The 27229-nt window shown below is 39.6% G+C and overlaps 1 protein-coding gene across 7 annotated transcripts in view; it reads right to left on the bottom strand.

Annotated features, from left to right (window-relative positions):
* CREBRF (CREB3 regulatory factor) overlaps positions 1-27229 on the bottom strand; it is a 75333-nt gene that overhangs the window by 13419 nt on the left and 34685 nt on the right. For 5 of the 7 annotated variants that reach the window (XM_084763851.1, XM_084763855.1, XM_084763854.1 and 2 more), the window contains 4 exons: positions 19036-19230; positions 17259-17448; positions 15570-15643; positions 14354-14476 (listed from right to left, as the gene is read on the bottom strand). In XM_084763851.1, the coding sequence (XP_084619977.1) occupies positions 14354-14476; positions 15570-15643; positions 17259-17448; positions 19036-19230 (582 nt within the window). Of the gene's footprint in view, positions 1-1533; positions 6870-14353; positions 14477-15569; positions 15644-17258; positions 17449-19035; positions 19231-27229 lie in introns of those variants that run through there. The other 2 variants (XM_084763857.1, XM_084763856.1) reach the window with 2 other exon arrangements.

Raw genomic sequence — 27229 nt, 5'->3', positions numbered from 1 at the left:
TCTGTTCTTTATTCCAATCACTATTTTAAGATTACAAACTTTTAAAACAGATTGGCATTTACTCAGAACTCCATGTTCTGAGTACCATCGCTGGCTGGATGCAGGGCCAGTGCTGTCATCCCAGTGCTGCCAAAGACTCTTCTATAGAAGGAACAAAGCCTCCAGCCGCACAGGGCCTGACAGCAGATGAGAGCTCTTAATAAGGCAACAATTAGTGAGGCTTAAAGATACCACCCCCATACGTAAGGACAGCCACTACCTTCTAATTCTGCATCTTTTAGCTGAATTAGGATAGCACTTCTCAATATCTTCCTTTCAAATTCTTCATTGCACTACAGCTTATGAATTCACCAGTTAGCTGGCTTAATGGAGCAAGGCTTTAATCCTAGTATTTGGGAGGCAGAGGCAGTCAGATTTCTGAGTTCAAGACCAGCCTGACCTGGTCTACAGAGAGAGTTTCAAGACAAGCAGGGATGTTATACAGAGAGTAGTCTTCATTAAGGATGCAGATGCTGGCAGATCTCTGTGAGTTTGAGGCCAGCCTGGTCAGCCAAAGCTACAGAGAGAGAGACCCGGTCTAGAAAAAAACCAAAACACAACAAAACAAAAAACCATACACAAAGAGTAGTCTTCAAAGGTAAATCCTGAAAGAGAATCAGCCCTCAGAAGAGCACATCTACTTTGCTATTTTTATGGCCTCAGTATGAGAGAAAAGGCAAGGCTGGGGGTGGGGTGGTGGTGGTGGGAGGTCAGTCTTATGTGTCTGTGTGTAGGCCAGAGGTCAGCTTCAGCTGTCATCCCTCAGATGCTGTCCTGTTTTGGGACAGGTTTCCAAGTAGGCTATACTGGCCAAGTGTCCACACCCTACCTTGCTGTTCATTTTGGTGCAGGGATGGAACTAAGGACCTCAGGCTTGCCTGGCACTTTAACAAATACGCTATTTTCCCAAGCCTCATTGTCTTAACATCCTCGCAGGATGTCAGATCTTGAACCTTTCTTGTGTTTTCTGCCCACATGTCACTCCCTTTGGTGGACTGATTTTATGGAGATCTCTTCTATCCCTCTGTAAGCCAGCACCTACCCACACATCCTGGCCAAGTAGGTTCTCAACAAATGCTTGTGGATGAAGAACATTCACTTCTATGCTGCCTTTACCCAGGTAGGTCCCCCTGGGTTAGGCCCACAGCTCCCCTAGCCTGAAGGATGTTTTGCTACTTTGCTTTTCTTGAAGAAATCCTTGTCTAAATTATCAAAGGATAAATTAAGTATTAAATATTGTTTACAAGGAAAGCAAATGTTCCCATCAAATAAATTTATGATATAGCTATATCTCACTGAAAATTTAAAAGCCCAGATTAGTGTCAATAAACCTTAGCTCTCTGTATATGCCCCAAAGAGAGGCAGCAATTGGCGCCCACTGCTCTGTGCGGCTCGAACTGTCTTTGAACAGGCTGTCTTGAGGAATAGATGACTATTGTGTTGCAGACAACAGGAGAAAAGGAGAAAAGACAAAATATGAAGCGAACGATTCAAAACCTTTTCATATTTTTTTATTTTAAATTACAAAGGGTGCTGCATACACTGATGATTCTGTGTCTGACTACAAGTGCTGACAGGTTAGAGGGTGACAGAAAACAAAGCAACCTGTGCATGGCCTTCTGAAAGGAAAACTGCACAACTATTAACCAACACGGAGTCATTTTTAAACAGCTCATGCGTGAACAAGATACAAATTCTTTCTAGACAAGAGACAAGACTGAATCCAATAAAGTGTCACAGCTCAGCTGGGGGCAGGAAACAAACAAAACTACCAAGTATTTATGATATCACAGACAGGCTCCTAAGTGCAACTATTCGAAGAGGCCGCCAAACCATAGGAGCAAATGCTTTGTATTCTTGTCCTTCTGTGTAGGCGGCTCCGGAGTCACTGTGAACCACAAATGCTACGCTACAGGACAGATTCTAGGGCAAGAAGACAATAGCAGGCAGTGGAGGACAGTGCGTAAAACATGTGGTGGGAAGGCAGATACAGTACACATATACAGTTTGTTATTTAGTTCTGGGGAAAAAAAAAGGGCAAGACACAGAATCAGTCCCACTCCCGGCACCCGGAACTGAGTCAACTACACCAGGTGTTTACACTGTTAGGAAAGAGGCAAGCCCAGTTCACACTTGGCACGCTGAGACAAAAACCGGGGTGCTCTTTACTAGCCACCAAGTCTTCAACTCCAAAATACTATTTGGAAGTAGCTGTGAGGTTCTGTTACCTTGTTACCACCTCCAAAAGTCTCTTCAAAACAAAATGGCAATTTGGCATAGTGCAGTTCCTAGGTGTAATTTCTATTTCAGTCAGTGTACTAAGCACGGGGACTATGCTTCAACACATAATCCCCCTTGCCTACGGAAGTGTGTAACTCTCAGTAGTACATTTTCATCACATTCCCCCACATGCTTATTCCTTAAAACGAAACCACCATCCCTACAGTTGACATTCATTCGTTGTTACATCCCACTGTGTTTGAAATACTAAAAAAGCATGGAGTCATTTTCTCATAATGCCCTTATTAAGATGACAAAGATGACGGAAGAATCCACAAGTATTACAGCACTGTGTGAGACTCATTTGTCACGATCCAGGGAAGAACAAGACTGCAGTTCTGTGCAAAGTTGTGCAAGTGGTCGCAGTTCCATGGGAAATGGTATTCCATAAAAGACTCCACTAGAAACATAGTTGAGACCTTTTCCATTAACACTGAAATTCAATGCATTCTCAAAATTCAAGTTTCAAGATTTGGAGAGATGCTAACATTCTGTCACATAATTAACTAGAAAGTAGTCGAACAGAATTTTAGGAAGACTATATAAAGAAAGGGAACATGAGTTTTGTTAATTCTTGCTGAAGGCAACTTGAATTCATTTCTTAGGAAGTTAACTAAATCTTAGCAGCTAACATATAGTTTAAATGTATGGAATAAAGAAAAGCACATCCATTCTTGACATTTTGGTGAATAAACTAACAGCTTTATTAATGAAGGCAAACATCAGATAACTATATGAATATTATATATAAAAGAGAAATCCATACCAATAGCATTGTATTTCAAAAGTACTGTACTTCAGTTTCTTTTAAAGAGACTTGTCATCTGTGGTAAAAAAACAAACAAAATGGGTACTCTTCTCCTAGAAAGTTCTGGAAAACAAAACAGTCACTTTCAAGCAGATGAGGTGAACACACCTGTCTGCAGATGCAGACTTTTGCTAAGAAGCTAACGAAGCCAAGCATCAGAGAGATGCAGGACAACCTCACAAAAGCCAGAGAGAAGGGATGTAGCAAGATTACTCAAGGATCATTCAAAACTGGTCTCTCATACAAGTATAAAATAACTACAAAGAGAGGGAACTATGGAACCATGCCCATCTGGATCCTCCATGATGCTTCTGGAATAGTTCTGAATCTCTTACAAAAAAGACAAAGTTAAGGTTTGGGAAGCGGGAAGGAATGAAGGTGTTTCGTTTAAGTTACAAGTAAGGCACAAGATTAAGCCACAGCCGAATCTTTCATGAAGGACGTGGAAAGGATAAGAACCCATACATGGTACAGCACAGCAAGCAACCACACTGACTGAAAGACTCACACACGACCTTAACAGGAGCAGCCCAGCAGCGTGCTCTCATGTGGGCACACACTAAAGAATCCAGTGTATCTGAAACCAGGAAGCAGAAGGTTCATTGTTACGTTTTTACTGTAGTAGTACTAGAGTCAGGTTATGGTTGCTTTTGGAACAGTGGGTTTATCTGAAAAGAATTCACAATGCCTTCACATAAAGGAAGGTTCTAGACTTCATGAGCTATCTGTATACCATGTATGAACACAGAAAACCTTGAGACAGCTCTCACTCTAATGATTTCCACCCAAAAATACATGCACGATTTTTAAAAACACCATGTACAAGTGCTGGGGTTTTTACATGTTAGTGAGAACTGTCTGTGATACACTAGGTGTAGGTATTTTAAAGACAATAGAGGAAGCAGATCATTACTGGCATTAAAAGTACAACCATTTCTAGACGGTTTTAAATGCCACAGAGTCCCCTGGTTAAAATGTAAAGCTGCACAGCTTGCCTATGTCATCTTAAACAGCAAGAGGGTTTAACTTGCACTCTACATTTTACTGCCAGGTTTTTATTTAGATCAAGTATCGCTGCAGCGTTCTGACCAGCCCAGGTTTAGCAGCAAATGGCAGGAATCATATAAAATGCAATTTTATAACAAAGTGCTTTTCTAAGATATACGTACATATATAAATAGGTACAAAATAAAGTGTCAACATTAAAAAGCTCAACTATTTAAAGGCTTTCAACTATTTAACTTAAGTAGTACATATAAAACACTGAAATGCACGGGTATGGAATCTACTAAACAGATTCAGAGTCTTTTGAAATGCAAGACCAAAAAAATCAAATTCTGGTTTGCAGACAAGAAAGGGGTATCAAAAAACCAGAATTCCTAACAGGGCAGCTAGAAAGGGGCAATTTTATAAACTTCACCAACTGAATCGCTGTCATGAAGCGATGTTGACTGCACAACTGCCATATTCTGGAACACTTTCAATTTACCAGCTACACACTGTCAAGATTTCATATACTTCTATTTGTGAACCTATGCTTTGCTTTTTCCCACCTAAAAAGTAAAAACTTGAATTCTACTAACCATGAGATGTGAGCCCATTATCTTTTAGGGTGAAAGCACTAACAGGTACATTTCCACCAAACACACAGGAACCTTGTCACAGTTCAGCTAACGTGTCAAGACAATTCTTGGTTTCTTAGTTTCATGATGTCAAAGAGGCAAGTAAGACACATTTTTGGATTGTTACTGTGTTCTAGAATCGAACCTTCATGTGCTATAGCTTACAAACGGGGAGGAGGGAGAAAAAAGGAAAAGAGATCAAGGACAACAATTTTAGTTCTATCGATGGGTAATGGAGAAACAGCAACCATGTCTGAAATTTCAGGCTTTTCTTCCAGATATGTTTGTTTTTACTTTTAAAGCCACCAGTTTTCATAGTTCCAAACACAAGATTTGAAATAAAACCATCAAGAAAGACAGGATGGAAGGACCTGTGGGGAAGGTTTATAATGCTGCCTTGACATAAGGAATTTCTCATCAAGAGGTAAAGCTTGAGCACAGTTAAAAACTGACTAATAAAGCCATTTACGTGAGCAAAGAAGAGCACCTAAAAACTAAACGTGTTCATGTTTCTCAATTCTAGAAACTACAGAAGATAAGTCACATGTAAGTTTGAAGAAAATACCTGTACAAAAATATAAAAATTTATAAATCTGTTTTAAGCTTGTGTTGATCTTTGAAAATATTACATGCACAATAATACATCAATTGGAAAAGTGGCAACTAAAGTATTAGATATTTTTAGCCTTTTTTCTTTCTTTACATATATATACATAATACAATAAAAATAATCTATATTTTGGTTGTTTGGTGGAAGTATACTACAATAAGCTAAATAAACTTTAATTTTCAAAGTCAAAAACTATTTTATCAATAGCTTACTAATATGAAATATATTAAAATTTCCTACAATAAGTGCAGAAATAAAAGACACCTAAATGGCCACCAACTTATCTACTATGGAAGCAAACTAGAGGAACAGCAAAATAATATTTGTATGTATGGATGCTCCTTCTGTAGATAATTGGACCCAAACAGAAATAAAATTCACAGTTGAGTAAGATCCCTAACCCTGACCTTTTAATTTTTTCTTTTTTCATACATTCATACAGTATCATGTAAGCTGTGCAAAACTTTACTTAGACTGGCAGTCTGCCATACCAGTTGCATTTGTCTTTGGTAGAAAAAATAAAACAATCGCAATAATGTGCAAGTAGTTTCTTCCGGTCAAGTACCGAAATGAGTTTTCTAGAGCCATCTTTTTTTGTTTGTTTTTTGTTTTGTTTTGTTTTTTTATACAATACACAGACTCTGTGGCATATATCTACATTTCAACATAGTCCTATATACATTCAAAAATTTGAAAAAGAGTTGGAACAAAAAGACATTTAAACCCCATAATTTTCTCCTCTATATATCTTGTTTTTCCTCATTAGGGTTTTCATCATACAAAATATTACCAGTTTTAGAGTTTCCCCAAAATACAAGGCACAAAGAATATGCTTTTTTCTTACTTGCACAGACAATTATATATATGTATATATATATATTTATATATCATATTGAGCTCTGAAAATAAACATCTAAACATGGTACACACGTGAGTGCTGGGTGCACCATATACAAGTGAGATTAATGGCTGTGAAAAATTAGAACAAAAAGCAGTCATTCTAAAAACAATCTAAATGGACTTCGGAAAAAATGCTTCCTCGGTATTTTTTGTGTGGTTCAGAGCATAAGCCCACCTTAATACTTGGCATTATACTAGTATATTCACTCCTCCAAAATGTTTTGTTTTAACAGATGGTTACTATCTGTACCTCGCATTTATTTAACATGTGAGCTTCATTCTGATGCCAACAGCAGGGTCACTGGTTTATGCTCTGAAAATGCAATAATCAAGTATTTTGGATCATGCTTCACTTATGCTACAAGTTCTTAAAACAATGTAACCTAATTATAAGTGTTTACATAATGCTAATTGACATGCAAAACAGAATGAAAATTTACAATGGATAACGCGACAAAAACAGACATTTCTGACCAGTGGTCCAATGAGGCTGATTACACTTTTGATGCTGGTATCCTTAGTCCTACAAGGCCTCCAGTGGGGTTGCCTTCAGCAGTCTTCCCTAACACTTGGTTAACAAATTCTGAGGTTTGCCCAGCGACTGGGAGACCTGAAGAGAATAAAAGGCACACTTTAAGACACAAATATGGAGAAGGCATAAAGAAAAGGGAAGAAGTCTGAAACACTGCTAAGGTTCCACTATCTGCTATAGCAGCCCAGAAAACCCATCCTGTGGCCGACTCCATCTCCTACAAGTCTTCACTGCCTAGGCATTTTAAAGTGGTAGATGACAAGCAGCAATGCCCAAAGGAACCCAAGGTAGGCTGTTTCCTAAGCCTGTGAGTTTACTTCCTGTGTCCTTCAACTATTTGGACCTCACTGTATTCTGTGGTAGATACACACATGCAACTACAACTGTAAGCATGAAAGATACACCTAATAATTTTTTAAATTATTGGCAATTTAAGTGTCCCCACCCCCTTTTATTGGTTAGGTTTTTTGAGATGGGGCTTTTTCTCTTGTAGTCTTGACTGTCCTGGACTTATTTTGTAGACCAGGCTGGCCTGGTCTCACAAAGATCCCTGCCTCTGTTATTATACCCAGCCTCTTTCTTTACGTTAAATAAAAATGAATGAATAAGAAAAAGTGGAATAGCCAGGCACAGTGGCACATGCCTGTAATCTCAGCACTCAGGAGCGAGGCAGAGGCAGGAGGATCTCTGAGTTTAAGGCCAGCCTGGTCTACAAAGTGGGTGCAGGAAAACCAATGCTATACAGAGAAACTCTGTCTCGAAAGAAAAGAAAGAAAAGAAAAAGGAGGAATAAAAGAGGGGAAGAAGCCAGGTGTGGTGGCGCACACCTTTAATCCCAGCACTCGGGAGGCAGAGGCCAGCCTGGTCTACAAAGCGAGTCTAGGACAGCTAAGGCTCCACAGGGAAACCCTCTCTGTGGGGGGGGGGGGGAAGAGGGGAAGAAATTAAGAACAGTACAAATATGCTGACTTCCTCATTCTTTTCACCTTGGTTGACCAGGAAAGTAGTTAATGTTAGTCTTTAAATGGCACAAGCATAAGAATGTTATAGGCTAAAAAAAATTTTTTTTAAGTATTAAGGAAAATGAAACTAGGCAGGGTGGCACATGGTGGTAATATCAGCACTCAAGTGATTAAGGCAGGAGCTCATTGTAAGCCCTTGTCTGAGGGTGAAGGGGAGGGGGAATGGAAACACAGACAAGGAAAAGGAAAGAGAATGGAAACATGGAAACATTACTTTAATTGATGATTATAAGACATATAAAAAATCATAAAGATATCAAAGCCACCCTAACTCTTCAAGTCAAGCTCAGGATGACCACTAATAAAATCACATCACACTCTTGACTAATGGAACAGGAGAGGTATACAATAAATTCTTGACTATCTTGGCTATCTTGGGCTCAATCAGTGAATCACTTTCTATACAAGCAGGAGGTCCTAAGTTAGATCATAACCATGGGTTTAGTGGTATGCCCCAGAGCTGCAGAGGTGGGGACAGGAGGATCCCTGGGGCTTGCTGACCATCCAGCTTAGCCTAAAACCTTTCTCAAAAAACAGGGTGGATGGCTCTTGAGGAACGATATCTAAGGTTAGCCTCTGGCCTCCACACAGGCCCCAAAACATATGCATGTGCACTGTGCATGCCTGTATGAGTGTTAAGTGTGCACATGCACTCACACGCAGACACCTCCACCCCCAATGTTGGGGTACCCAGAGAGCCAATTACTTAAAAATTTCATTTAAAAAGAAAAGAGGCAGAGGAATAATAAAAAATAAGAGATCTAATTAAACTCAATGATTTATTCTTAAACAGAACACACACACACTCTGTAAAAGGCATAACTAAGTAGGCAGGGGGAGTTGGTGTAACTATGCACTGGTACTGTGGCTAAGAAGACACATTTGCTGGATGTAGTGGTGCACACATTTAAATTCTAGTCCCCAGGAATCAGAGGCCAGCCTGATCTACATAGCAAGTTCCAGGACAGCCAGAGCTACATAGAGTGACCCTGCTTCAACAAAACAAAACAATTCTTGTTTTAAAGAAATGCATGCTGAAATAGGAAGAATCATGATACTTATAAGTTAGCTCCAAATATTCCCACAAATACACATATACACAGGAGCAGAAATAAAACAAGTAAAAGTAAAACTATCAGCCATTGGTGGAATGAGGTCAATGAAATATAGCCATATACTGGGCTATTTTCTTTCCTGCTCTTCCACTGTAGGATTCAAATCTTTGTTGTTGTTGTTTTAAGACAGGGTCTCTCTGTGTTAGCCCTAGCTGTCCTAGACTTGCTTTATAGACCAGGCTGGCCTCGAATTCCCAACGATCTGCCTGCCTCTGCCTCCCGAGTGCTGGGATTAAAGGCGTGCACCATCATGCCTGGCCAAATCTTTTTCTTTTTTTTAAGATTTGTTTATTTATTATTTATACAGTATTCTGTCTGAATGTGTTCCTGCACACTAGAAGAGGGCACCAGATCTCATTATAGATGGTTGTGAGCCACCATTTGGTTGCTGGGAATTGAACTCAGGACCTCTTAACCTCTAAGCTATCTCTCCAGCCCCAGGATTCAAATCTTAAGTGCATAATAAAGATCTAGTAGTACTAACCCCGATTCAAGCATTAAGCATCTCAAAGCAAAAACAAAATAGGAGGTAAAAACTCAAAACACAATTTGAGAGCCTTTCTCAGTTCTATTCAGAATATATGGACCTACAGGCAAAAAGGAAGACAACATAAAAGGGAAAGGTGACCTGACTAAAACATCAGTCAACAAAACATACATGGGAATCTTAACAGAAAACACATCTTTTTTGATACTCACAAAATACCTAAAATTGTAATAATATATTTGGCAGTTAAAAAATTTCAACAAATAATAATACTAGTAATAAACCAGAAGATCTTGTAAAGCCAAAGTATTTCTTGTATTTTGGAATTTGTTTTACTTTTTGGGGGGGGGGGGAACAAGGTCTTATGTAGCACACGTTGCCCTGAACTCCCAGTGTAGCTAAGGATGACCATGAACTTCTGATTATCTTGCCTCCACCTCTGCCTCTATATGCAATTCCAGGAGGTCAACATCATGATAGGGTAGGAGTCTGTGATGTCTAGATGTAGCTGATGCTCCTGCAAGCAACCCTTTACTCTTGTTCTCCAAGCCAAATAAACTTATTGGTTCACCAAGATGGACCTGTGAGAAATCATTGCTTTGTTCTATTGTTGGTGTTCATCCAGCACCAATAGATGTTAGTTCATGTCTCTCCAGGAAAATTCACACAACAATCTGTAATTAACTGATCCAACACACACACACGCACACACACACACACACACACACACACACACACACACACACGAATTAAAATGGAGCATGTACCATCGGCAGAGAAGAAACTAAAAACGAAATACGACTTTTGTGCAATTTTAGTAAATTTAAGGTTCTAGAAGAAGAATTTTCTAGGACTATATAAATGATCAACCTGACTCAGAAGAGGATACACTGTACAGCTTTCCACAAAAGGGATACAAGATTTCCAGAAGAAAAATCTCTCTCACACACATTAGCCAAATAGCTGCTCCAAGTATTCTAGCAAACCACAATAAAGAAACCACAATGCATTTTACCTGATACTACAGACTTTGGGATGATAGTTGTAATGCCCCCCCCCTCTCTACACACACACACACACATTTTTTAGGATGAGTGCTTCTTTGTATTGGTCAGAATGGTCATGACATGAACTCACAATGAAATAACTGTGACGTGTAGGCATGTGTCACCACTTCTGTAGTAGCAGAGATTTCATTTCTCCACATAAAACAAGTAGACAGGCATGGTGCATACCTAAAATCCAAGCCCTCCATGGCCACATAGCAAGATCCTGTCCCAAAAGAACAAATTAAAACACACTCCAAAAAAATTCTACCCCTGAAAAGCTGAGCTCAGCAGCGTTTGTGTCTACAGTCTCAGCTATCCAGAAGGCTGAGAAATGAGGACCACTTTGGCTCAGGTGTTAGAAGCCTCCATCAACTCTTTCTGTCTTTGAGAAGAGGTCTCCCTATGAAGTTCTAACTGGCTAAAATTGGGCTTTTCCGGTCTCAGCCCCCAAGTGTTGGAAATACAGGTATGAAGTACCACACTTGGCAGAAACCCTGTTTCTAAAAACAGTCAGGCCATGGAACATGAACGAGTAAAAAAGAATCTTCATGAGATCTGGATTCTTCTGCATCTATAATGTTCAAGAAAGTATGAACAAGCTACCCAGATCTGTAAGACTCACTTGGTGTCAGCATTAACAGAGTCTATGTGAGACAACCAAATGAAACCAATGGACTTGAGAACAAAATGTCTAAGTAGTTAAACAGGTTATTCCCTGGAAAGCAGCGCAGTCAGCAAAGTCCATGCAGGATTTTTTTCAACCCAGCAGTAAGCATAAGGTGAGTGTGAGGAACTTCAAAAAGATGCAAAGAAAATTTAAAAAATTGTAGCTGGTACTCTGCCAGGACAAGAGCTGGTAGAAGCCAAAAATCACTGGTGCTAGAAGGACTGTAAATGAAACTGACAACAAAGGTAGGAAATGTATGAAAGGACAAGATAGACTAGATAAAGGAGAACAGAAAACTGTAGGAAGCAAGCTGCCATTAACTGAGAAGGGAGGACTCCATGAAGCTAGAAACACTAATCTGAAACAGGCCAAATGGATAATGAAAAGGTGTTGGGTGAAATTTTATCCATTTGTAAAGAAAACTAAAATCATGATAACTGCAGGAAAATGGATGGATTCACTAAGCATTATGTTTAACAAGGTGATTCAGAAAGACAAAGCCTCGTGATCTCATGTCAATCCTAGCTTCTATCTGTCTGTATGTAAGTAAGGGTGAGTGTGGGTATAGGCTATGAAACGGAAAGGGGAAAAGAAGGGTTCAGAGTGTGGGGGAGGACAACAGGACACAAATGACACAAAAATGGGAAAGTGGCCATGAACAGTGAATGGAAGGGGAATGGGGAAGAAGAGGTGAGGAGGAGAATCAAGTAAATTTGTTTAAAAATGCCCAAACATTTATTATACATACATACATATATATATAAACAATATATTGTTTGTGCTTGTTATTTTTTAAATAGAACATTTTCAGGAAAAAAATAGAGTCAACAGAACAGTGTCAAGATTAAAACCCATTGTCTCAGGTCGACAGGCACGAAGATTAGCTTATGAGCAGCTGGAAAGATGGTTCAGGAGTTAAGAGCACTGGTTGCTTGTTTAGAGGACCCAAATTTAGGTCACAGCACCACAAGGTAGTTCACTACTACTACCTGTAACTCCAGTTCCAGGGGGCCTAAGGCTGTCTGGCCCCCAGAAAGCACCAGGCACACATGTAGTATGCAGACATATATACAGGCAAAACACTCATACACATAAAATAAACAAATCTTTTAAAAAAGATTACCACTTGAAAGAACACAGTGACAGATACAAAGACTGGAACACACCTCTATCACCACCCTCTCAAGGGCTACATGTGAGGGACAGAGCATGTGAGAGAAAACTCATAGCATACAAGTGTGGTACACAGTGGGCACTACATAAATGACCTATAACAGGCCACTTCTATCTTCAAAAGTGCCTTTCTCCTTAAAAAGGTATTATTCTGTCCAACTCTTGTTCAGGGACCTAAGAACCTAGCAAGATCAGCAGGTGTTCTCTGGACTCCCATACCCACCGAAAATACCATGAAAGTTGTTTTAAGAAAAAAAAGAGAAAAAGAACATATCTACAAATAATGAAAGCATGCCTCAAGACTAGATCACAAGTGTCCTAACCCCTTTCAAAATAAACTCAACAATATTAAAGAAAATGTTCATAAGACATGAAAAAGGAAAAGGACAGGTAAGAAGATGTCTCAGTGTATAAAGGCCTTTACCACCAAGCCTGATAACCTGAGTTCCAGCTATGGATCCAGATGGTACAAGTTGTCCTCTGACTTTCACACTCATGTTGTGGCATGAAATACAACCACACATAACAAATAGTTAATTATAAAAAATAAAAAGCAAAAGAACACATGAAGGGAGGCTAGAACAGGAAGGACTGCCTAAGTTTGAGGTCAGCCTGGGCTACATAGAAAGACCTTCAAAAAATGGAAAAGAGCTGGTAAGATGGTTCAGAGGGTAAAGGTATTTGCTGCCAAGCCTGACAACCTGAGTTTGATACCCACGTGGTAGAACAAAAACAACCACTCCTCAAAGGGGTCCTCTGATCTGGTAAGCATAGAACACAGAAAATAAAAGGAATATTCCTTAAGCCAAATAAATAAATAAATAAATAAATAAATAAATAAAACGAAACAAGAAGAGGTGAGCCTCCAGCTCAGTGGTAAGAGTATTTTTCTTTATCTTCTCTCATATATTATATCCAGTGGTAGTACTCTTGCCCAGCATATTTGAGACCCTGACTTCCATGCACGCGCACACACACACCATGACACAGGAGTACTGAATAAGAGAAAGTGAAAATGAAAAAGGGGGGGGGGATTTTTTAAAAAGGTTAAAGAAGAAGTAACAAAGAACAGAGATAAGTCAGGGAGATCTGACCTACAGGTGATAAGGCATCCCAAGAAGCAGAGCAAAGTCAAGTAACACAGAGATCTCAAAGTGCACACTGAGAGAAACAAGAGGAGAGCACGAATGAGGATAGTTTATCTCGAAGCAAAAGAAAACAACCCACCAAGAAATACCAATGCAAGTATCAGCTCCTAAGAGAAACATTTTATGCCAGAAATACCCTCAAGCTGGTTAAGGAAAGGAAATGTGTGCTAAGCATTTTGTAAGAAGTCAAACTGCTAGTGTAAGCACATACACACTAAGTTTTTAAATTATAAACTAAAAAAGTAAAAAGTAATTTTATTTCATGATATTAAGTTCTCCTTCAAACTAATCCATGAAAACTGAGTTGCATTTAAAGAAAAAGAATACTGGCAGTATTTGGAAAAGCGCATGAAGTTGTCCATCTACTTAGGTCAAGTTGCCTTACTGGTTCCTGTGTGCAATTTCAAAGGCCCTAGGTGATTATCTAGGACAGTACTGGCATTGAGGACCTGCTCTTCATCTGAGATTGCTTTTGGTTGTACACCAGATGAACAACTAGCTTTTTATTGTGACATGTTTGGGATTTTCCGAGACAGCAATAAGCTGTGCAGCCCTCAGGAAATGTGCTGACAGGTGACTTGCTCTTACAGTAGCTGAGCTCCTGTCCCTGTTGCATCTCAAATTTATGTACTAGATATTCCTTCCCCAAGCCAACACCCAGCCCGGACTCTCTGATCCTGCCTCTCCAATCCTCTCCAGTGTACAATCTGGTCAGGGATGAGAAACCAGATATGCAAGTTTGTTAGAACCCTGTGAAAATGCTGAGGGAGATAAATTCCTCCCACGAGGTGGGGGTGGATAGGGGGGAAGAACACTGAGACATGAGTTTCCTTAAAATGAAAGACTCTGACTCTGGCACCATACACCATAAGCTGTTGTTACCTAACAATGTTCTCCTTACCAAGTGTGTCTTTAATGAGGATTTCAAGCTTCTGCCCCATGCTGGGTCCTCTTTCCTCTCTTGGATTCTGAACTCGGTTTACAATGTCTTGCTTGATGGAGTTGATTACAAATAATAAATTGTCTATAAGACAGAACAAAAGTACTTAGAATATGACATGAACATGAAGAATTTACTTTTACTTTTGTAATAAAACTATATCCAATTAAAAATAACAGGACTGTAAACATGGTTCAGTGGTTGAACCTCACTCGTGTGCACAACACCCTGGGTTGGATTTCTAACCATGAAAGAAAAAAAAAAACATAAGAAAGAAAACAACAAAATAACCAAGAATATGAGGAATGTCAAAAATATGGCTTCTGCTGGATATGATGGTGCATACCTTTAACCCAGTCCTCAGGAAACAGAAGCAGGAGGATTTCTCCAAGTTTGTAGACAGCCTGGTCTATATACAGTAAATTCTAGAGTTGAGATATTTAACAACAATAACAATGAAAGAAAAAAAGAAAGAGAGAGAGAGAGAAAGAGAGGAAGGAAGGGAAGGAGGGAGGGAGGGAGGGAGGAAAGAAAAAGAAAACTCTGGGTTCTACTACAATTCAAAAGATATAAGAAAGTCCAGAAATCTATATTTTAATAACTATACATGGATTTCAATGTGCAACCATTGTGGATCTGAAAAGCACAGATCTACACAATTCAAGCGAAGGGAAATATTCAAGTCAGTCAACCGCACAGGCTAACCTAGAAACACAATTACAAGGAAGACCTGGCCATGGATTAGCTCATGAGGATAGTGACGTTTGTCTAAGGGACCACAGAGCCAGTCACTCTTATAGATAAGAATGAACTGACAGTAGGCACGTAGCTTTCTGAATAAATAAATGCAAAACAGAAGAGGCAAGCTGGGTGTGGTGCACACCTTTAATCCAAGCATTCAGAAGGCAAAGGCAGGTTCATCTCTGAGTTCAAGGCCACCCTAGTCTATACAATGAGTTCCAGAACAGCTGGAACTGTGTTGTCTCAACTCTTCTCCCACTACAGAAAAACAAAAACAAACAAACAAAAAAAACAACAAAAACCCCCAAAAACCCAAAAACAACAAAACAAAACAAAAACAAAAACTACCACCAACAGAGGTGAGCTAAACAGTATGCAGAGCTCAGGGAAGAACATGCAAGGCAAGGAGAAAACAAAGCTAAAGACTGAGGTTTACCGTATTCAGTATTGAGGCCCCACAACTTTACTTTATTAGCTTCATACTGGGCTTTCTTCTTTAGCCTACAGGCTCTGTGAAAGGAAGAGTTATTATTAATTCATTTTCCTTTTAAGAGACTTCAGAATGTATTTCCTTAAATAAGAGAAATTCTTTAAAAGAATATGCTTCCTTTTGCCACTATCAGACAAACATTTTTCTCTTTGGAATTTTCTTCTTGTGTGTATGTTAGAGAGTGAGAGTGTAAATGAATCTGTATGTTAGGGAAAAAGAGAGTGTACATGGATGTGTGAATGTTCAGGTACATGCCACATGTGTGCAATCAGAGGGTAGGTTTTAGAAATTGGTTCTCTCCTATTGTGGGATCTGAGAACTGAACCTAGATTATGAGGCTTGATTAGCAAGTACTTTTACCTGCTGAAGCCATCTCAGTGGCAGCCATTAGGCATTTTCTTTTCTTTTTCAAGATTTATTTTTAGCCAGGCAGTGGTGGTGCACATCTTTAATGCCAGCATTTGGAAGGCAGAGGCAGGTGGATCTCTATGAGCTTGAAGATAGCCTGGTCTACAGAGTGAGCTCAAGACAGCCAAGGCTACACAGAGAAATCCTGTCTGAAAAAACAAACAAATGAACAACTTACTTTTATTTATTTCTGTGTTGGTGTGAGTGTATGTTTTATGTACGCAGGTGCCTGCAGGGGGCAGAAAAGGTTGCTGGATCCTCATGGAGCTGAACTTATAGGCTGCTGTGAACATCATGTGGGTACTGGGAACAGAATTTGAGTCCCTGGAAGTGTTTTTAACCTCTGGGCAATTTCTCCAGCCCCCAAATGTTTCTAATAGTAACTAAGTCACTTGTTTACTGATGTTTATCAAAGATCTGAATTATAAACCACACATCACTACTCACCCAAAATTACATTTAAATATTAAGTACACATTCAAAAACTAAAGCTGTTATATAGACACTTATTAACGTGACTTAAAAAATAATAAAACAAGCAAAAAGCAACAGACAAGGCCCCAGCTGTAGAGGATGTGAAGTAAACACAGCTCTGTCTGTCCAGGTGGGTGTCAACCAGTCCTCAGAGCTAATCTGAAAGACATTTCGGTTGATAGATTTTGTTTTGTTTTGTTTGTTTGTTGTTTCTCCCCTCCCTTTCTTTTCCTTTGAGACAGGGTTTCTCTGTGTAGACCTGACTGTGCTGTAGCCCTTCACTCTGTAGAGCAGACTGGCCTCAAACTCAAGAATTCTGCCTGCCTTTGGTTCCCGAGTGCTGGGATTACAGGCATGTGCCACCACCACTAGGCTTTATAATTTTTAAGGTGACAAAAATGTTAATAATCTTGCCTGCGTTAGTGGCTATATAACTGGATACATTTCTCAAACTCATAACAGCATACCTAAGTCAATTTTATTCTAAACAACTCAGCCTGACTTACCAAAAAAAGCAAACATTAAGTTTAAAACTTTTCAGTTATACCATAATATAATGAATGTACTTACTGTGTTTGCCTCACCCCCAACTTTTTCCAAAAAGCATAAATGCATCTTTCATTTAAGCAACAACATCAACAACAAAAACCCACCCCACTACAGTATTCAATAAATTCTTTCTGAAGGTCACTTCTACTGTGAGATCTTACCTCCTAGAGACTATTCACATGGGTGAACACCATTAAAATTTACCTGGAAGCCAGCTTATTTTTTTCTTTCCTTGACCGTGGCCGGGCTGTTAAGGGAAGCTCACTAACTGGAGTCAGGTCACTGATCACCTTATTCAGCTTCCGTAGTTCATTACCAATCTGGAGTAGTTTTTTAGGGTTTGGAGTCAGGTCTTCCACATCAGTTCTCCGTGACTTCTTAACTGCATATTTCCCTACAGGTCATTTGAAGGGAATCTCGGTTAGATCGTTTTAGTGAGTGAGACATGCAATTTCTATAGCCACCACCATCACCCAGCCACTTTTCATTTTAGATCTCCTGGTACATGTCAGGAGACACAGAGTGTCCTAACTTAGAAGGGCCAGCCTGCCTGTCTATCTCTTTCTCCGTCTAGTCCTGTGGCTAGAGCAATAAAGTATCCTAAGGATGTAGCCCAGTACATGACAGAGTAATTAGCTAGCATACACAAAGCCCTGGACTCAGTCGCAGGCTGGCATCACTGTCACAGCACTTTCTCTGTGGTGCTCTCCTCCAGCTCTGAACCTCGGTGTAACAGAGTCCAAACTCTGCACAGTAGGGCTAAGTATCTTATATCTCAGCATGGGACACGAGCTCAACACAAAAATCCAGGAGTTTACCTAAACCAAGCTGTGACTTGGGAATAAGTAAGTTGTCAGACAAAAGTGAGGGTTAAAATTTCTTCTTTAGCTCCCTCCCTCACTCTTCTCTCTCTTCCACCTCTCATAATTGTCCCAACCCAACAACCCAGGGCCTCAAGCATACTAGGTAAGCACTGACCACTGGACCACACCCCAGACCCAGCCCACTCCTCTCAAGTACTACAGTACACCCAACAACTTTCCTAACTCATCACAAGCTACAAGGAATTATTTACTGAACTTTATTGTTTCTTTTCTGGTTTCAAGAAAAATCTGAATGTAAAAATTCCCTGAGACATAGTAAAGACCACAGACTAGGAAAACAAGGCCTGAGCACACTAGGAGCTAGGTCTTGCTTTCCAAAATGCTCATCAAGTGAAATCTGTGGCATGATTGTGCTAAGCTCACTCATACTGTCCCTCTGACTTTTTGGCAGAGTTCTTGATGCTGATGTGAAACAAGAGTGACATTCTACTTAATCACAGCTTTCTGGATTCACAACTCGAGTCTTGTTCTATCTAGACCATAAGCTTCACCTGATTCCCATAAACTCCTCTCTCCATCCTTTTTTCCACAACCAGGTTTCCTTTTTTAACTCTCCTTTTCTCCCCACCACCTCTGAAAGTCAACCCACCCCCATCAAAGTAGGTCTAGGATGGATGAGAACAGAAGAGTGTGATGAGGAAGGTCATCTACTTTCTCCCTAATGTGTTGCTTGTTTTCTGACAGGTCAAGAACCAACAATCTCTTGGCCATTTCTTGGACTAAGTGGAGGAAAAGGGGACCAGAAATGATGGTTCTCCACACTGCTGGAGGCTATGTGTAAGAAGGAGCAGTTGTGATAAAAAAAAAAAAGCTCTCTTTGATGGCCTCTCCAGTTGGCTGTGAAAGGCTGAAAACCCAAGCACACCAAGCATCAATGTCCATTACAGAGACACAAGCATGTATGGTGGCATATGCCATATACCTTACAGTCCTTGAATCTGGAAGGATGATGCGGAGGGAGTCAAAGTTCAAGACCACTCTGTGCTACACAGAGAATTGGAGGCCAGCCTAGATTACATACCAAGGCCCTGTCTCAAAAAGAAAATCCACCCCCTAAAAAAGAGAAAAGGGCATTAAAATTTTTGAACCATCCTTACCATGATGTAAGCCATTTTTCTGGTACATGTTACTTGGCAAGGTGTCTCGGTTCCACTCAGATGGCCTCAGAATCCTCTCTTGCTGTGATGGTGTAAGTTGTTCACTGTACTCCCAGAAGTACCTTCTTTTCCCTCTCTTCCGAGAAGATATAGAAGTCATCTCCTTCAAGTCCTCTACAGAGTCATTTTCATAGCCTTAAAAAACATGGTCCCACAACTGTCAAGCTTCATATATTCAATAAGACTCTCAGAACATCATCATCATCATCAACCACAACAAATCCATCTATTTGTAACGTGAGACATTTTCTTCCATCACTGTCATGTCAAAAATATTAAATCATATATATATAAACATTAAATCATATAACTCATACTATCCAGAAATAAACAAACATATAACCACACAGCTATCTGGCATGAGCTTCCCTTTAGTTTTTGGAAATTAGCATAGATATTGTAGTATTTTCACATGATTAAGAAGACAATTAAATATTTCCATAGAAATCAAAGTGCCATTACACTAAGAAACTAATAAAAAATGGTGTCAGGTACCACAATAGAAACACAACTTCGCTGATGTCTGGCTGTTTACAAATCAAGTATGCCAGATGTCTCTATAAATCTGTTCAGAGGATGCAAAGCCTAGAAGAGATGCTACTGCTGGTGATACTCTGAGAAGTACTGACGCATATGCATGTGTTTTGAATTTTTGAAATTAACGATACAACTATGGAAAAAAGTACCCCAGATTACCATGTTGGCTTGGAGTTAGACAGAATTGGCCTAGAAGAATTCAAATCAAATTTATTTCATGTGTACAAGAGTAATGCACTGTATTACATGTGTAATGCCTTAGCTACATGGGGTTGGTTACAGAAACTAATAGTCTGGAAATAAAAAGGTGCCATTATAAATACTACAATGTGACTTCTAAATGTGTTCCTTTTAAAGAGCTGTACACACTTCTACAGTAGTGTCTGAGTTTCATAAGCAGCAGTCATTTTTTTCTCCTACTTTTTATTCTACTCCTTTTGAAAAAGTACAAAAAGACAGTTCCCAAGCAAATAAATGTACAGGTCCATTCTAGGTAATTCTTTAGTGGACTTGGTACTTTCTATACCATTGAAGGGTAGAGCTCCCTTACTAGTGAAAGGTTCCAGAGCTGCTGGAACAGTTGAACAAAATCAGTACAAGAAGCCTGGTAACTTAAAATGTTTTCAGAAAATGATGATCAGAGATGAAGTCCACAAGGCAGCAGGGTGGGGAAGGTACAATGCCAAGAAAAAATGATCACATTTTTCTTCTGAAACGTGACTCTGGAACTTTCCCTACAAAGTCATGACACTTGTTCATTGGGGAGAAACCATTTTTTGTTTTGTTTTGTTTTGTTTTTTCGAGACAAGAGTTTCTCTTATAATACTGGCTGTCCTGGACTCGCTTTGTAGACCAGGCTGGCCTCGAACGGAGAGAAAGCTTTGAATGTTAGAATGTTATCAAGTTTTCTTTCAAGTCACAATCAGGAGAGTATGATTCTACTTACATAAAATCTAGAAAAGGCAGAAGTTAAGAGACACTGTAGCTCTCAGGCTTCAGGTGGAGTAAAGCCATGACTACTAAGGAACACAGAGGAATTTAGGAGTGATCAAAGCACTTTCTGCATCTTGTTGTAGCAGTTATTACATGAGTGACTATATACATTTGTCAAAACTCATACACCCAAAGTATTCATACAAGGGTACACCACAAGCAGAGTCAATGAGCAGGATTTACGAAGAAGAAGAAGAAGAAGAAGAAGAAGAAGAAGAGGAGGAGGAGGAGGAGGAGGAGGAAGAGGAGGAGGAGGGAGGAGGGAGGAGGAAGGAGGGGAGGGGGAGAAAGGGGGGAGAAAGGGGGAGGAGGAGGAGGAGGAGGAGGAGGAGGAGGAGGAGGAGGAGAAGAAGAAGAAGAAGAAGAAGAAGAAGAAGAAGAAGAAGAAGAAAGACGATGACTGCATTGTAACTCAGTGGTTGGGGAACTTGCTTGGTATGTGTGAGGTTTATATTCCAAGAGGCAGGGTAGTTAGAGAGATAAATCCAGAGAGCAGAAAGATGCCTGAGCAATGGTGCAGACAAACTTTGTGCTTCATTCCTAACATTTATAGTACATTCCTGTGTGGCTCAACAATGTAGAAAAATGTGTAGTTGAATGCCTTCCTTTCTCTGGCACGCAGAGTATATACGTAATAGATAATGAGGCATGCACTGCTGTATACACTGAATGTGTTTCACTTCATCCCTGGCCAAAATATGTCACAACCAACGTAGAATGACTTTCTTCAAAAGCAATGTGGACTGCAGTGAGACACTGAATCCTAGGTTCTTCTCTTTTAAAAAAAAAACAAACTGGTGCAAGGGCAACTGAGATGATTCAGCAGATGAAGGCACTTACTGCTAAATTCAACAACCTGAATTTGATCCCCAGGACCCACATGGTGGATAGAGAGAACTAACTCCTACACGTGTCCTCTGATTTCCACATATGCACTCTGGCACCTCCATGTAAACAACAAACAAACAAAAAGATAAAAAGAAAAATTTTAAATCCTTTAAAGATGGTATAATGTATATATTTTATTTCAGATAAAGGATTTTACCTTATTCTAGTTATCAACCCACCTTTGGAAAAGAAGCAAGGTCACATTATTCCACTAGCCGAGGCATTTTTAATTAGCATTTGCTCCACAGTAGCTAAGCAAAAACTTACTGGCTCACGGAGATTACATACCCAAAACAGCACCCGTAACCAGTGTTTTACACATTTAATTCTACTCAAGTCCAAAGTATAAGGACAGATTTTGCTCTACTTCCTTTAGCAACTCCCCCTTCCTTCCACATTCCAATGCGTTCTCTCAGCCAGCATCTCCATTTGCCAGTGTGCGGGTGGCAAGACATTTACATTCACTCAATACTCTGCAATTCACTTGGTGTTTCTAAGAGCCCATGAGGAAGGCACTGCCTCGGTTGCACGAGCTAACATGCTGAGAGAGGCCTGGCATCAGCAGCAGCACTGAGGTGAGTCAGCTAGAAGCCTAGCTCTGAGTCCACATTTCCCTCCCATACCTGACTGGTTGAGTTAGTGGCCTAAAGTCTTGCTCATTTCACGCTAAATTCAGAGTCACAGCAATGTTTATTTCTTCGTTCCACCCAAACCAGGCATTAGATTTACTTATGTGTCCAATCTTTTCCCAAGGAGCATTTAGGAGCTGGAGGTTTCTGAACCAACCTTTTGTAGTAACGTGTCCCATACATTTATTGCTACCCCACTCCTAATTCACAGAATGTCTCCATGCTTTTCAATATAAAAGTCATGATGACCAAGTAAAATGCAGAAAAATGACATGTTTGCATCACTGGCCTAACATCCAGGGCCATATTATTCATTCTTCTCACAAAATATGCCCCAAGAAACACTTTTCTATAACAGAAGTCTCACCACCACCACCCAAAAGGAATCTGTGTCTAAGTTAAGTTTTATAAAGCCACAATCCTGCATCCTTAGCTGGCCAAGCCACACAGCACATACATATATTGAGAGACTCTGAAAGAGCCTGGTGTAGTGGTGCACACCTTTAATCTCAGTACTCAGGAGGCAGGGGCAAGCAGATCTTTTTGAGTTTGAGGCTAGCCTGGGCTACAGATAGACCCTGTCTCAAAACATAAAAATAAGAGTGAGAGATTTTGGAAGGAGCTGGAGAGGCTGATCCATGGTAGACCTAGCTCCAGCATACCATGAGGAAGGCCCAAGGTTCCATCACCAGCATTGCAATGGTAGGGAGGGATGAGAAATCCTAACAGCAAATAAATCTGTTCAACTCTAAATTTATTAAGGCAAGGGTTATATTAATCTTTATATAACTAATACCAAATATACACAATTCCTAACACAAAAAGATAATAAAACATGTCTCAATAAGTGATTTCTTTTTTTGTTTTTTTGTTTTTCAAGACAGGGTTTCTCTGTGTAGCCTTGGCTGTCCTGGAGTCACTTTGTAGACCAGGCTGGCCTCCAATTCACAGCAATCCGCCTGCCTTTGCCTCCCAAATAAGTGATTCCTTGATTCCCTTCTCCAACCTCCTTTTTTGTTTGATAGATTACCATAATTATCTAACTCACTCCTTGCTGATGTGATTAAAAGGAAGTTAAGCTAGAGTGGTGGTGTATACTTTATCCTGGTACCTGGGAAGTAGAGATGAGAGGATCATGAGTTCAAAATCACTTGTAGTTCTATACCAAGTCTAGACCAGCCTGGACTATAGTAGAGCTCATGTCTCAAAAGCAAAACAGTGACAACAAAAAGGGGTTAAAATGCCATATTTACAAATTCAAGTTGCACATCTCTGGTTTGTACAGACTACAGGTAAAGTCCACTGTGAAAAATGCTTAGTGAGAATTACAAAATAGGCTCTCACTTTTAAGAGAATGAGTTCTTGTTCTTGAACCACATACTTTTACAACCTCCGAACAGTTGTAGCCAGTCTACAGAATAGGCTCGATTAGCACTTTGCAGTCAGTCCAGAAGAGGGACTGAAACTCTATTTTGCACCTCTCCTGAATTTTGCTGTAACTTTGCAGGCACATCAACTGCACAGCATTTGCCAAGAACCAGCATCTCCGGATCACAGAAAGGCCTTTGTAAACCCAAGCCCAGTAGTGTTCTGATAGTAGTATAACTAGCCTTACTTTAGTAATTTATAAAAAAAAGTCTTCCTATTTCTCGCCCACAATTTACTTTTTTACCCCTCAAGTTGCTGGTTTAAATCTTTCAAGAAAAAATAATTTGCACCAGATTTTTTTTAAACCCAAGTAAGTTCTGCAAAATTGTGCTACTTTTATGGTTTAAGTATGTCATTCACTAACATCTGGAGAACTGTGCACGCAATACTAACCAAAAGATTCACTTCTAGTCAATTGAAAATAAATAAACTTAAATGCCATATTCATCCAGACATTTAGCAGCATTCTTACTTAGATCTAAGAAGAGAACCTGATTCTACTAAGCGCAATCTCCCAATCAAGTCATACTATGGAAGAAAAGAGGGTGTACCAGACAAACTACAAAACTTATATTCTCTATATGATTCAAAATTCTGAGAAAATAAAAATGGTGGTGTGAGGAATGACAGTATTTGAGTTCACCCATGTGATCTCAAAAAACTCAAACTGCAAATCTTAACACAGTGGGCATACCACCATGATCTGTTAGAATCTCCAGGGAATAAACTGGGGAAAGCTAGAAGCCAGTTATCCGAAACAGTGAACAGTGGCTCCAAATCTGTAGTCTAATAGAAAGGAAAGCAGAAACATAAAAAGCAGAGGAGGTCCTTTCTGATCTGCCAGCTACAACGAAAGTGATGTCAAGACACAGGCATCTGGGAAAAACCGTTATAGGCAGGCCATCACACTCATGCAGAACTCTCAGACATGGAAACCATAAAGGCCTCAGTCAAGGATAGGATAGACTTCTTCCTGATCAGCAAAAGCTGATCTTTGTTGGTGAGCAACTCCAGAGTGATGTGCTTTATCTGACACAAGATTCAAAGGAGTCCACCTTCATCTTGTGTTGAGACTTTGTGGTGGTGCTAAAGGAAGAAGTCACATACTACTCTCAATAATAACCTTAAAAAAAGGTTAAGTTGGCTATATTGAAATATAAAATAAAAACAAAATAAAATAAAAACGTAATAAAACAAAAACAACAAAAAAGCTTGCCAACTCAAAACTCTTGGTGAACTATAAAAATGCAAGACAAGCATTACTGGACTATATGCTGAAACCTGATGAGCAGACTGACTAAAGCATGTGAGAAAGTCTGCATCAGAACCACAAAGTACTCAACAAGGAGAAACATGCATGCGAATAGAATTGATAAAGGAACATAGACGTAAGTGTCAAGCAGCCTTGGACACTGGAAGAACCATGCCAAAGACTACCAGTAACCTGTGACCCCATCTCTGAAGAACAACTCAGAATTTACATCTGGGAGAGCAGGAAGGACCACTGAGAGATGAGGCTGCAACCAGCAATCAGGCTGCATTCAGACATTACACCCATCAAGCTCTTCCTTTTGCATTTAATACTTCTTTATTCAATATCCAGTGCCAATTGGTCAAGTCAGTCTGTCCTTCTGTTATCCTCTTACTCCTTCCTAGTCCTCCAATCCCCTTTGTTTTCTCTTCTCCCCTAAGCCTATATTTTCTTTTCCTTTTCCATTTCACATGTTTTCCCAAAGAATATAGGCTAGCCTGGTTTGCATAGTCCCCTAATCTCAATCTCCTGGGACCTGGGAATCTTTTAGATAACTCTGACTGCATTTCTTTACATTGTCCTTTCATTCTCCTTCATGCAATCTGGCTCATCGTGCTCCTTCTCTCTTCACTTTTCCTTCTTCTATTTTTTTCATCAGCCTGATATTAATCACTAACTCTTCTTTCTTCACTTCTACTCATCTGACAGTAACTAACATCTTAGTCTATCGTGCTATCAGTATTCCTTTATTTCCTAAAATAACCAGAGCTTAAGGGGTGATTGTTATTTTACTGTAAATTCATAGTGGGCTGGTATTTTCTGGTGACCTTTTTTTCTGCAAACAGTATTTTATTTTCCGAGTCCTGAGGACTTAACTAGTGCACCAAACACCAGTATAGCAAGCAAAATGGCATCTTAATCCTGTTATGACCAAGTCTCTCTTAAATGTTTTAAACATTTCTACTAGAAAAGAGTGATTCAAAAAGAAAAAAAATCAACCAACAACCTAAAGCCAGATGTATACATCTCTATGCAAAAATATGAAAACAACAAATAAAAGGCAAAATGCCCCCTCCAAATTTTACCAATCCCACAATAATGTCCTCCAATTAGATGAAACTCCACAGACAAAGAAATCCAGAGAACAATTATAAGTATATTTAAAGAAACAAAAAGACATAAACAAATTCCTGAATGAATTCCAAGAGAACACAAATAGCTAAATAAAAAAGGAAGTCAACAGAGAACAAGAATGCTAGCTAGTTTTTAAAATGATAAAAAGCAGGCTAAAGAAATTGTTGAACACCAAAACATACAGAAAATACCTGAAGGAATACTCTGACCTAGGGAGAAAGATAAATCCCATGAACGGATCTGCTTGCCTTATAAGGACACGTATGTGTTTTCTCTCGTTTGGTGTTCCTAGATTTACACACACAAATAAAATCATAAATGGCATGCAAATACAAGTGATACCACTGGAATAAGAGGAACTAAACAGGAAGGAGAAGAGCAGAGATAAGGGGGTAGTAAGGCAGAACCTTCCTAATGCTGTGATCTTTTAAAGCCTCATGGTGTGGTAACCTCCAACCACAAGACTATTTCATTGCTATTTTATAACTGTAAACTTGCTAGTTATGAATCATAATGCAAATATCTAATATACAGGATACTGGATATGGGATCCCTAAAGTGGTCATGACCCACAGGTTAAGAACTGCTGTACTAGGTAGGGTATTAAGGGAATGTATTCAGTATATAGTCTTGTGTGCATGACAAAGACAGTCAAACACAGAGAGAGACACACACACACAAAGACAGAGAGGCAGAGAGAGAAAGAAGGTGGGGGGGATGAGAATGTATCAATGAGAATATCAAAGGAGCTGGAGAGACAGCTCCATGGTTAAGAGCACTGACTGCTCTTCCAAAGGTCCTGAGTTCAATTCCCAGCAACCACATGGTGGGTCTCAACCATCTATAAGAGATCTGGCGCCCTCTTCTGGTATGGAGGTGTACATGCAGCACAGCATACTGTATATAAAAAAATAATAAATCCTTCTTCTTTTTTTTTTTTTTTTTAAATCCAAGAACTACAAAGATTGGGAGTATACCACAGTGGTAGAATACTTCCCTGGCACATGCAAGTCCCTAGGTTTGTTCCCAGCACCTCAAAAACTACATGCAGACAGTCAGAAATTGAGTAAATAATACAAATTGAGTAAATCCTTACCTATCAACATTAAACACAAATACAAAGTGAAGGGAAATGCCTGTAATCCAGAACTTGGGAGGCTAAGGCAAGAGGACACACGTTCAATGCCAGTCTAATGTACGTAGCAAATCACAGACAAAAGAGACACTGAAATCAAAGTGAGATGGTGGTCCATGACACTGTGGGTGCCAGACT

The sequence above is a fragment of the Acomys minous genome (genome assembly GCF_964271855.1).
Source record: "Acomys minous genome assembly, chromosome: 16".
In the NCBI taxonomy this organism is placed as follows: domain Eukaryota; kingdom Metazoa; phylum Chordata; class Mammalia; order Rodentia; family Muridae; genus Acomys; species Acomys minous.
Note: the sequence above shows the minus strand (reverse complement) of the source record. Positions and strands in the feature narration are given on the sequence as shown.